Source organism: Xiphias gladius, chromosome 18, assembly GCF_016859285.1.
Source record: "Xiphias gladius isolate SHS-SW01 ecotype Sanya breed wild chromosome 18, ASM1685928v1, whole genome shotgun sequence".
In the NCBI taxonomy this organism is placed as follows: Eukaryota; Metazoa; Chordata; class Actinopteri; order Istiophoriformes; family Xiphiidae; genus Xiphias; species Xiphias gladius.
In genome coordinates, this window is record NC_053417.1 from 17,328,519 (window position 1) to 17,341,191 (window position 12,673).

The 12,673-nt window shown below is 41.0% G+C and overlaps 1 protein-coding gene across 7 annotated transcripts in view; it reads right to left on the minus strand.

Annotated features, from left to right (window-relative positions):
* LOC120803644 (cyclin-dependent kinase 17-like) overlaps positions 1 to 12,673 on the minus strand; it is a 37,216-nt gene that overhangs the window by 19,844 nt on the left and 4,699 nt on the right. For 2 of the 7 annotated variants that reach the window (XM_040152331.1, XM_040152329.1), the window contains exons 1-3: positions 12,398 to 12,437; positions 11,340 to 11,489; positions 8,397 to 8,561 (exon numbers count right to left, since the gene is read on the minus strand). In XM_040152331.1, coding sequence (XP_040008265.1) covers positions 8,397 to 8,561; positions 11,340 to 11,489; positions 12,398 to 12,404 — 322 coding nt within the window. In that variant the 5' untranslated portion in view covers positions 12,405 to 12,437. Of the gene's footprint in view, positions 1 to 1,094; positions 2,079 to 8,396; positions 8,562 to 10,104; positions 10,238 to 11,339; positions 11,490 to 12,397; positions 12,438 to 12,673 lie in introns of those variants that run through there. The other 5 variants (XM_040152328.1, XM_040152334.1, XM_040152333.1 and 2 more) reach the window with 5 other exon arrangements.

Sequence of the window (12,673 nt, forward strand, 5' to 3'; positions counted from 1 at the left end):
AGCAGACTAAGAGCAGACAGCAAATGTCATGAGCTACCACTGCCTCCCTGTGTGGATCCCGGCTGGCCTAGTTAGGATTGCTGACTCCCTGCTCGAGGTGTGGAAGAGGGAGTGGGCTGCTTTTAGAACTATCCTGACCTTACCCAAATCTGCAGGTACTCCACTTAGCTGGAAATCCATCTCTGGCAAATGTTGGCAGTGCCTCAGCAAATGATTGAAAAGCCAGTGGAAAGGATGTTAAAAGAAGTAAGCGTAAAATTCACTTCAAGTGCCCTTCAAAGATTAATGGAAATCTTGGGATTTTTTTTTTTCTTTCGGTAAAACGCCCTAACTCTGCGAGGCCAGATATCAAGTTCAGTGGGTTGCTCAAGGGTGCACTGGTAGAATGATTAGTTACTGTCCACATCCAATAGGTTACCCGCTATTTATTATAAGGCTTTGAACTTTACATCTCCTTTTGTCGTCTCAGACCTGGATTTCTCATTCAAGATCTAAGCACGGGACACCGCACTGTCTGAATTTGGCATGAGCAGCAGAAATGCAGATACTGCAGTCATTGTGCTGACAAGCAAATGAATAAAAAATTCAAAAGAAGAACTTGAAGGAGTCTATACTTCTCTGAGGAGCTCAAGGGATCCCTGAAGATACCCACGCACATTGCCCTGGGCCAACCCACTGCATCTCTAATCTTTAAACCAGCCACATAAAGGGGATAATATTTTGAAATTAATAAATTTAAGATGTTCAAAGTTGTAGAATCAGCAGATTCTGGGGGAAAGCTACTTAGCATAAATCGTTGTCTTGGTAATTAACAAATCCTCAGGACACTTGTTTGATCTTAATTTCATATTCCACAGAGGGAAATTGGTATACACAGACATACTAAATGTGTTAATTCAATGGGAATACAACTATTCTAAGAATTTATATGGCACAAAAAAGATTTAATTTCAGTATCATATATTGAGCAACATTTTGCTAAAATCTATTAAACTCATATACACTATATTCTTGGGGACTGATTTGGATCTGAGGAAATGGAGGATGAGGATGTAGATGAACTTGATGATAAAGATGACAGTGATGAGACTCACCAATACGGTTTCCTGGAGGACGGCATGAGTCAAGCACTCGAAGCATACGGAAAGGTGACAGCCTCAGCGGGGTGTCTCTCTCCCCTATTCTCACCCCCTCTCCCATTCTAGCCTCCCCCATCCTAGAGTCTCCCACATTGGGAGCACGAGCAGAGCACCCTTGGGGGTTGCCTGACATATCCATCGTTCCAGAGGATTCAAAGCGCTACAGTTGAAAGTGCATATGAAAATTCAAAAATACATTTCACAAAGAAATTTTTTTTAAAATCCAGGCCTTTTCAAGGAGTTGAGACCATTTCAGTTCAGTCTTGGTGTACCCAGGTTTTGGGAGCTGTAATTAATTAAAGGTCAAATCCAATCTTCAGGCTGCCTCTTTACCTCCAGGAGAGCCCCATGCAGTAGCGCACAGGTCTTACATTGGGAGGACAGTGTAGACTGCACAGGCACACTAATCACAATGCAACAATTCCCTCGCTTACTACTCCACTTTAACTCTCTCTCTCTCTCTCTCTCTCTCTGTTTTCCCGTAGACACTCCCTCTCTCTCTTTCTTGCTCTTTTTCTCTCTCCGCAGTCACACACTGCTTGCTGACTAAGGAAGGTCAAACACTGTGCAGGTAGGCAAAATGCTGCAGAGACGGTCCAACACACGCAAGCTGAAAACTGTTACCACCCATCATCTCAAAAATAAAAGGTTTTCTGTGTCCATCCATATGATTCAGTACAGAGACCCAAACTTACAGCTCCTTCTAGGAAATAAAACACTTTCATCTGTCAGGTGTTCAACTATCTGACCTCTTCGGCTCCCAGCTCTTCCTTGCATGCTCTCTCCCTGGTTCCTTTGTCATTTACAGTCCAGTGTTGTCTTCTTTTGTCCTCTTTTTCTACTTCTCTGTCAGATCTCCTCTCTTTGTCCTCCCAGTTCTTCCACTCTTATTCTGGACACCACTCTCTTCAGGCTGTTATACCGCTCTCCCTCTCTTTACTCCCCTCTCTCGATTGCTCCCTCCCTGCCTCTGGCGCCCCTATCAGTGCTGTCAGTGTTGTTAGTCCTCCTGCTCCCTCCCTTCACCTTGCTATTACTCTCCTCCCTCTCATATGATACCAATCTCTCCCTCTCTCGCTCTTCCTATCTCTGTCTGGGTCCAGAGATGGCGTTGAATATACAGTACAGTCCTCCTCTCTCTCTGTTCAGGAGCTGATCAGCCTCTTTCTTGCACTCTGTCTCTATCGCTCCATCTCATTTTGCTTCTCTCTCTCTTGCTCCTGTCCTCCTCTCCACCCTCTGCCTCTTCATCCTTATCACTCTCTAGCGCAGAAATTGAAACCCTGAGGTTTTTGAGTGACGTCTCTCACATCCTAGCTCCTCGCATCTTCCCCCCTCATGCATTCTCTCTACCTTCCTCTTCGTCCTCTGTCCCTCCCCGTGAACCTCAAGCATAGGCCATTATTCATTCTTAGCTCATGCACACATACACACGCTCTCCCATATACATGCCACTGGACACAGTTACTGCAAATGCCTAGGAAGACTACACACATACATGGCTCTGTCTGACATACCTGCAGAGCATACACACTATGGACGATTACATTCCTTATACAAATTACAAATGAGGAACTATTCAGCAGGATGCAGAAGTGTTAATCCTGAAGAATGCTTTGCTGCACTTTGTATCGATCACATCGAGTGCTTGTTTTCTGTAGTGTTCTGTAGCGTAAACAGCATGCTCAAAAGTCCCATAACTACCTTAACGATTTTTTTCTCATACAATACAACACTGCGGGATACATCTTATGTGTAAAGCAATAGGCTTTTTTGTGATGACTTCACTGGTCGGACTTTCTACAGTTGTTACACCTATTACTACAGTCGCTGTTGAAGGTTTCTAGCAAATAACCTTTGGTGAAAAGTAACTAACTACATTTACCCAAGTACTGTACAAATGTACAGTTTCAAGATACTTGTACTTTAACTTATGTCCATTTTATGATAATTTATACTTCTATTCCACTACATTTCAGAGGGAATTGTAGAAAAAATTACTGTACACCTGTACTTTTTATACTGTACTTTTTACTCCACTGCATTTATTTAAAAGTAATAGTTACTAGTTACTTTTCCTATTGGCTATTACATTCTAAACAAATGATCAGTTTATGACACATAATGCCATAATCCACCTCAACTAGCTACAACTACAAGTTAATGCAACAACAATAGGGTAATGATCCAATAATTATAATATAATAAAATAAACTTGAAGAGGGCCATTCTACATAGTGTGTACTGTTAATTTTGATAATTAAAGTAAATTTTGTTGCTAAAACGTATGTACTTTTACTTAAGTTAAATTTAGAATTCTGGAGTTTTACTTGTAATTGACTCTTTCTTTAGTATTGTTTTGCTACTTTTACTAAAAGGATATAATCTGAACAGTTCTTCCGCCACTGGAAACAACAGTGTTCCAGGGAGCTCAGATGCTTATTTCATGTGATCTTTAAAGTGTGAGTTTTTTATTCAGAAAATTATCCAATGGTAATGTATTTTTGAGAAAGACTGCCTGATGGAAGAATGGCAAATGCATCCAAAATGTCAGCAAGATAAAGTATTAAATGCCATCTTTCCTCACAATATTCTCAGGGATTAATACTTTAAAAAACTGTTCTTCAAATGTGTTCAGCTACTGCAAGATAAAAACTCACTTCTCCCTTCATGTCAATAATCGGGTTGCTTTGTACGCCTTAACTAACACAACAAACTCCTGCAGAGAGGCTCACACACCCTACATGTCAATAATGATGCACTTAATTACAAGACTGCTTACACAAACAAACAACCATACTGGGCAGCATTAAAAAAAGTAAAAGTTTAATTTGCTTATATAAGTAAATATATGAGATCATCGGCATACTGTATACTTACCTCATCTTGAAAACGTTTTTAAGCTAGCTAGGTGTGGAAGGTATATTAAAATAAATATTTAGTATATAAGCGTGCAGTGTTCACTTCAACCTACATGACATGTACTTATGAATGTTTTCTTTGGGCTCACTCCTCCATATTTTCAGTAAGATTCAAGTAAAGAGTAATGGCCATTTACAGTGCCTTGACAGAAATACCGATGCAGAGTGCAGGATCCTTGAGCTTCAGGCTGTTTAAAACTTCAAGGACAAAAGCTCGCCACTCAGTCCTTCACCCATCACTGTCTTCCTGTCTCCTTATATTCAGTGTGACTGTATACCAAAGACTTCCCTTGCTCTGCAGCCTCCTCCACATAGCTTTTCACCCCCTTCTAGGTCTCATTCACTTTCACTTTTTCTTGTCACCTTGTTTTAAACTATCTTTATTGTCATGTTTGCTTAGCTGCTTTTGAGATTCCAATTAAAATATATTGTTTTCATCATTTTTACCATAAATACCACAGTCTGCTTCCAGACTAGTGAGACAATAAAAAATCAAAGTGCATATAACATCCCTGAGGAACACGCACGCATAGAGAAACACAACAGGCCTGAAGGAGGAAGAATTTAGAGCCAGTAATTACCTCTAAACCTTTTATCTGCGTCTAAGGAATCTTATTATTCAATTACTGGGACCAGAGTGCCTACTGTAAGCCAACAGCTCTGTATGTGCTGGTCCCCAACGCCTCACCCCCTCCTCGCTATCCAATGTAGCTCTTACGATCACCACCATTCTTTAGTAACATCTTCCTTTAGCCTCAAGCACACATAAAAGTTTACAGGACCAACTACATAAAAGGATTCCACTCCATTGTTCTCATTAAACCCAATCTGCGAGTGAGCAAAGAGGGTCAGTGTGAGCAAATGGATGCCTAAAAGGGTAGGGAGAGAGCTACAGCGATTAATGCAGTGTTAATGCATTACATTAAATCCCTGGCACAGACAAGGTCTCTCATGGTGTACAATGCACAGAGAGAGATAAGGCTGGTCTGAAAACCTTTCCATCTTTTATCTTTGCCCCATTCTGGTTTTATCTGGAAGTTAAATATAGAATTTTGATGTATGTGGTGAGAAAGAGGTAGATAAAGAGACAGAGGAGAGGAAAGAACGAGAGGAGACATCTGTGACAGTATCAGAAATAGCAGCCTGTGACGGGTTTTGAGAAGAGTGGGCAGTTTTTCAGCAGAGTCCTCTTTCTCAGTAAATCAGACAGGAGGTCCAACTAATCTCAACAGTGAGACTACAGATCTTCAAACAGAGAGAGAGAGAGAGAGATGAAGTACTGGCGAAAAGCTACAACGAATAGTGCAGTGTTAATCTTTCCTTACTGTAAGTACAGTGTGGTGGGAGTGGGTGTTGGCTCAGTTAGCAACAGATGAATCAGAAACCTGCAAAAGCTCTCAGGCTCTGGCTACCAGCCAAACACCTCTAACATACACACATAACCCTGCAGTCAGGCCCACTTACACAGATGAAAAATGTATTTAATTGAATACTCCAATGGATAGATAGAGCTAGTTAGAAAAAGACAGGGACAGGAGAGAGAGAAAGGGTGGGTAATCTCTTTAGTGCAGAAGGAAAGAGAGACTGCATCATCATGTCGCTCTACTAAAGGGTGCGACGTGCTCTGACTGCCGAGTGGCACACAGTGAGTCAGCGAGACCAGCCAGTGGCAAATGCACACACGTACACAGTGTACCTCTTAACATTTCAAACTACAACTTATCAAGATTTTAATAATAGAACAGCATCTATTCTAGGTTCTGAGTCAAGCTAAATCCTTTATAGGGCTTTTCTGAGCTCAGAGATCACCGTGGACTTCACGGAATGAAATCACTCTGCCAGACCAACAGACTATGGGCTTCAGACTGGTCCATTCAACTATTTCTACATATTACTGGTATTTCTCCATCAAAACTAAGTTGATCCACCAGAAAGTATTGACTGACATGTTTGCGCTTTAAATTATAAAATGTCCCACTCAGAATTGGTCACCATTCTCTAATAAACAAATTGAACCAATCTGTATGAAAAACGTTTGTTTATGTTATGTCTTTATGTAAAAAATAATATTGTATCATCAGTACATCTCTTTTAACTCAAATATTATAATATAATTAGTATTGGCCTCAAAAATCCAGCATCCGTCAGGCTCTATTTCCCATATTCCCATACTGTCCTGATCTCTTACACAGTGCATTGGAAATTACTTTAAATATCTGTGTCCATCACTCCAGTGTTGGTAAACCCAAACACAATGATATATATATAGATTTTGTCTTGTCATTCTTATAGCTTTGGTATGTTTTCATGTTCTAACATTTGTCATGTTTAATTTACCACATTAATGCCATCACTTTTAGCATTTGTTGCATCCTACTATTATTGTACTGGTACTGCTGCTGCAGGTCTGGATAGTACTGCTACCAACCATTGAAAAGCATCAAGTACTGAAAGCTGACATTGACTGTCTGAATAGATATGCTGTATAATTTACTTATTCTTTGATCAGGTAGACTACTGTATTTTAAATCAAGTTCTTGTGTAGTTCTTCTAGTGTTTTTAGACAACATTTAACGTTCAGGAACTTTGGCTTCTTTTGTTAAATGAAAGAAAACATTTTTTTATAAAAACATTTTCTACTTGTCAAAGTAAGGTATCAAAATGTAGTTTTGGTATTGGTACTGACACTCAGGTATCATATTAGCAATAGTACTGAAAGTGTTCAAACGATAGCCATCCCCATGCTGTCCCTATATCTTTGCAAGGATTATTTACATTTCATCCACTCTTATCGTATTCCCAGCTTGCAGGATTGCAAGATAGTTCTCTTGTCAACCAGAGTTCAATGGTTGCAGGGAGTCTCATCGTGGTCTATCTGGAGTTCCTGCAGCCTAGAACTAAGGGGATACACAGCACAAAGCTCATATGACTCCTGAAGGAGCCATTGTGGAACTAACATTCTCCTGCCACTCTGTCTGTCACACACTCCTTTCATCTTTACTTTTCATTTCTCACTCCCTATCGCTCGGTCCCGCATAAATCAATTTCTCACTGTTTTCTAAACTCCATTTCATTCTAAACCCATCCAGCATTCAGGTATTCAGCTCCTCTCTTTCCCTCCATCCTTGAATTTCCTTTTCCTCACTGTGTCCCACTGCTCCTGATATATGCCGTTCTGCCACAGTGGGAAATGAGATTACTTGAATCCATAGAACCAGGGATCAGACGTTCCGGTACATAATACAGACAGACAGAAGGAAAAAGTGACCATGTGAGCATGTGCATGTTTGTGTTTGTGTGTGTTGAATTAAGGTCTTTACAGTTTTAGCCTTCCAGATTCATAGTATATGTTGGGAGGATAGCCAAGTTGTGTCAGTAAATACAGTTTTACACTCACTGAAAACCCAAATACAAGTATGCATACACAAAACACACACACAAAACACAAAGACAAAAGACACACACACACACACAAACACATATATACACATGCACAAACACGCCCCTTATGGTCACCCCTAAAATTGACATCAACATTACATTTGTGTGTGTGTATGTGTGTACGTGTGGGCATGTGAGTGAGAGTTTTCAGCCCACAGGTGGCAGTATTGCTCAAGCTTGAAATTCTGTTCTGGCAATGTATATATACAGTGTGTCTATACAAGTTATTGTTAATGCATATAAGGATAGAAAGATACAGAAAATGTCCATTTACTGAATTACTGACATATAGAAGAAGTGAAAAATATTGTACGATACAGTGTTGTTACAACAAAGACAAAGACAAAAGACAAACCTGAATGGGAATGATACTGGAAGGAGTGTGTTTTGAGTTGTCTGTGTGAGGGAGTGTGTTTGTCCGAGCAGTGGAGGAAGTACTTTATATAGTTGGATAATTTAATCTGTAACAATGCATCACATTTTATAAACGGATCATGTGTTTTGTGTGTAAAATCTTGACTTGAGATCTTCTTGAGTATCAAGTAACTGTAGCTGTACGATATTTGCATATAGCAATATTTGCTTCTTAAATGTAAATTAGTATAAGTATAAAGTAGCATAAAATAGAAAGAATTAAGTGCAGCACAAACACCTCAAAATTGATTTGATATTAAGCACAGCTTTCGAGTAAATGTACTTACTTTCCACCACTGGTTTGTTATAAAATGACTCGTGTCATAAAATGTGCTCTTGGGCTTTGGTTTAATTTTCCGAACTGAACATACAGAAATTTGGAATTAAACCAGTTTATTTAGTATGTACAGCTATATGGTTTTTGTGTGGTTATGGTTGCATGCATACGTCACTGCGTAAATGTATGTGTGTGTGTGTGTACCCAGAGATCCAGTCCTGTGCAGGCTCAGGTAGGCTCTGTCTTTTTCCAGCCCCCCAGCTGGTTCTCTGCGCAGGGCGGTGCGGCCAAGATGACCAGCGTATTGACGCAGGAAGGAGGGAGCACTATGGGAGGCGGGAGGGTGCACGGCACACACCACCATGGGCTCTGAGACACATGATGCAGACGAACAGCCAGGGAGAGGGAGAAAGTGAATGGGAAAAAATAGAGCGATAAAAGAAGGCGAGGAAGAGAAGAGAAGGCTCAGAAGGAAAGCAGGTTGACAAAAAAGTGAGAGGAGACAGAGGTCAAAACCAGAAAAAGCAATGCAAGGTAAGGGGAAAATTAAGAAAGAGAGGGGTGGAAAGTTGAGGAATAGCAGAAGAGAGGAAACAGAAGCAGCAAATAGAAACAGGCAGATGACAGGAATTGTAGGAGTGAACAGAAGAAAAAGAGAAAGAGGAAAAGAGACGACACAAGGTCACACAGAGACCAGACACAGAAAGGTAGCAGACCATGTAACAACACTACAATATGTAGTAGTGATAGATAAAAGGTTGGGAATACATACAGCCGCTGTACTCACGTCAGAAGAGGGAACAATTGCGGCACACAGTAAAAGAAATAGCCATGGAAATTATATAAGGTATGAGGCATGCATAGTGGGAAATATATTGAGTCATAGACTGATCAAAACTGATTTTGAAGAACAGAGAGTACAAAAGAGAGACATACACACAAAAAACTAGCAGACACACAGTAGGCACAGGCCACAGAGATAAGGGAGTAACCAAATCACTGATGGAAGGGCTTGAATAAATATTTAGCCAACTAAAGTATGTGGGTCAAAGTTAAGCTAATGGACTAACAAATGGCTTTTTCAAAGCAAAATACCTTGACATAATTTCTCATAAATGTGTAGAACACCCTGGCAGTATGCATGCATCATCACCTTTCTTTCACATTCATTAGTATTAATGAATCCTTTTCGCCCAATGTGAGCGGAAGCCCACATGTTAAATCTCCAATCTTCCAAATAATCCCCCATTTCTTACACGTTGCACTGTAAATTCCTCTGTGATCCCCAAGCACTGGGCCTTAATGTTCCCCTAAAATCCTCCCACGATTCCCTTCCAGTCTCTCGACTCCAGTAACACAGGTCTAAGTCCCCCAATAGCACGGTGGAATAACAGATCTGAAGTCAACACCAGCCTCAACATCGTTTCTAATTAGCACTTTGTAAAAAAAAAAAAAAAAAAAGACTGGTAAAATTCCTCGCATTTTTCAGTCTGACTAAGATATATGGAGATGTGGGGGTTGGGATGTTGATACAGCAAGGGAAAAGGGCAAGAGAAGTACAAAATGTATAGCAGTTCTAGTTTAATGTCCCTCTCCTCATCCTCTACTTCACTTCCTCCATCCAACTCCCACTCTCTTCCCTGCTCCCTGCGCTCTCTGGAAATGTACTCTCACAGCTTGAGCTATTAAAGACGAAAGAGAGGGAAGTAAAAATAGGAGGAAGCGGAGAGAGATGGCAGGGATTGAAGTTAATCAGGTGAAGATATGGATGTTGCAACCCGGGAGCTGGAATAACAGCAACAACGAACAAACATAATCACTCCTTGTATCCAAACTGCAAGGCACCCAAAACCTCTAGCCTAAAACACAGCACAGCTATATTTGAACACTGAAACTTTTCTTGTTTTCTCACCTTCTGTCTGTCTTTTCTCCTTCTTTTTCTCTGAGACAAAAGCATCTGCAGAAACACAGGCAACCTCCCTCACTTTGTGTTCTGACCTGGTTTCTGCCTGAGAGCCAGATAAAGACGTGAACACACAACAAAGACTGATCACACTCACTCAATGTACATGTCAGGTGAGGTCTCTGCTTTTTCCAAAGTGAGACTTGCAGTCCTGGAAGATGCCCACCAGATGGCACCCAGAGTTTCTGAGAATGACATTGCTTTTTGCACTCGCTTCTCCAAGCTAAAAACATTCTCTTTCGATCATGTGAATACAAAAATTGATGAATCTGAATTCAAAACAGGGCCTTGTGAATTCACATACATTTCCAGTATAGTACTTCTGTCAGTCCTTGATGATTAACTAAGGAAGTAAAGTGAACAGTGAAGTGATGGTGACAAAGCTGATGATGAGGTGAAGATATCGAAGGTTAAGATGGCTCCAGTGGGTTGAAAAGCTCAGGTGAAACTTTGTGAGTATGTGTTTGCACGACTGTATGCCTTCATGAGAGCAGTGCACATAAATAAATATTAACACACAAACATTTTTGAAACATGGGCACACACTGTGTATGGGATATCTCCATTAACAGATCCATTATTTCAGGGAGTATTTCAGTATAAACTGAAGACATACAAGAGTGGAGGACAGTGCAATATCAGCTGCCATAATTTTGCATAACTTTCATGCATCTCCTGCAATGATCAATTATGACTTCTATTTTGACTCTGTCCAAGCACACCCTCATTCACAAACCACTACAGCAGTTAATGCTCCCCCATGTGAAAAAGCTCCAAGTGAGGACTTGAGGTCCTAAACTGTTGGAGCACAGAAGAAACTGCTCTTTAATAACGTGGTTTGCCTGCTCCTGCGTGGTAAAACACTAGCCATAAAAGATGCTAGAGCCCAACCCATCACTCTGACTCCCAACTCCCATGAGGGTTATGGAAATGACACAATTACTCTTCATCATAATGACAACACATTTTACCCCAATCACTTTTTAAAAGCTTTTTCTTCTGTTTCTTCTCTTATGAACTGAGTTTTTGTACTTACATGGAGTGCACAGATATAATGCATAGGGTGCGTGTGAGCTGTGAAGTTTGAAATTCTTGCCCTCTTACATACTGTATGCTTGTGTGACAGCATCTGCTGAGGTGCTTGTGTATACCTGCGTGTCGGTGTACTAGTTCACGCGTCTCACCATTGTCCCTGGCTGTTGTTGGCTCGTCCAAGGCCATCTGTTCTGCCAGTTCGGACAGGGAGTCGTCGACGGGCCGAGCACTGCGTAGAGACATGGACAGCCTCCGCTTGATTATCTTCATCCTGTCCATCTTCTCAACCGCACCACCGGCTGGGGGGGAGGGGCGACAACCACCAACATCATCATTATCATCATCAGCACACACCTGAAATCCCCTTCATCATAATGATGGACATTGTTCTCATTATAAGCATCAACAGATAGATCCACACTGCCTCGTTAATCTTCATTGTACAGTGAAACTACTGCAGTGCAGCCTCGGCGCATTTTCTACAGTTCTTTGGGCTGCCGATGATTGTGTTTGCTCACGCAGCGTGTATTTTCATTGTTATCTATCCCAAGTGCAAACATTGCAGAATAAAAGACACCAAATGAGTGAGAGACAGGCCCAGAGAGACGCAGAAAAAGAGAGAGAAAGAGCGCAACAAACAAAAAAAATTACAAAAAAGAAAACGTGTAAATGGCTGACTGTGCAGCTCCCCAGAGGTTTCAGACGAGAGCAGATGAGCTGTGACTGACACACATTTCACTGTCTGTTCCACCAGCTATCCATAATGAATTATACAAACTATAGTATACATCTACAGTATTCCACTTTATAAATGACAAGATTATCATATGACACAAGAATTATGCTCCTCTTACTCTATATTACTCTATTACTCCATCTATGACTGATTTGACAGTAGTCCAACCTAGGGTCTGATGGATAGCTGGTTTCAAATATTGTAAAGAGTATATTCGGTTACAGGAGAGGGGGGGGCACATATTATTTTTGTACTAAGTGCTCTTCATATTCAATGGTGACTTGACTATGTGTGTTATGTATTTGTGTGTGTGTGTGTGTGTGTTTGTGTATACCTCTTGATGTCAATGAGATTTCAAAGTTACATATTGTTCAGGGTGCCCTTCGGCAGACATTTAAAATCTAGTTTATGTGTGTATCTACAGTATGTGCGTGTGTTTGGGTAAGTGTGTGTTGAAGTCACTGCACTCACTGTGCATTGTGTTCTGCTTTACTGGCCTGGAGGTTGAGGCGGCTATGGCAGAGTATTTCTGTCTCCCATCCACTTCCTTCTCCTTCTACCTAACCCATAAGGGCTCAGGAGCTGACATGCACAAGTGCAGAAACACACACCGACACACAAACACACATGGCACCCACTGCCTTTCTCTTTGTGTCCAACCTTGGAGGCTTCAACAAAAGCCATTCATCCTTTCAGGCTCTCAGTCTTTCAGGCCTATTAGAGACAGCCAGTGCTCTGAGGGAATTC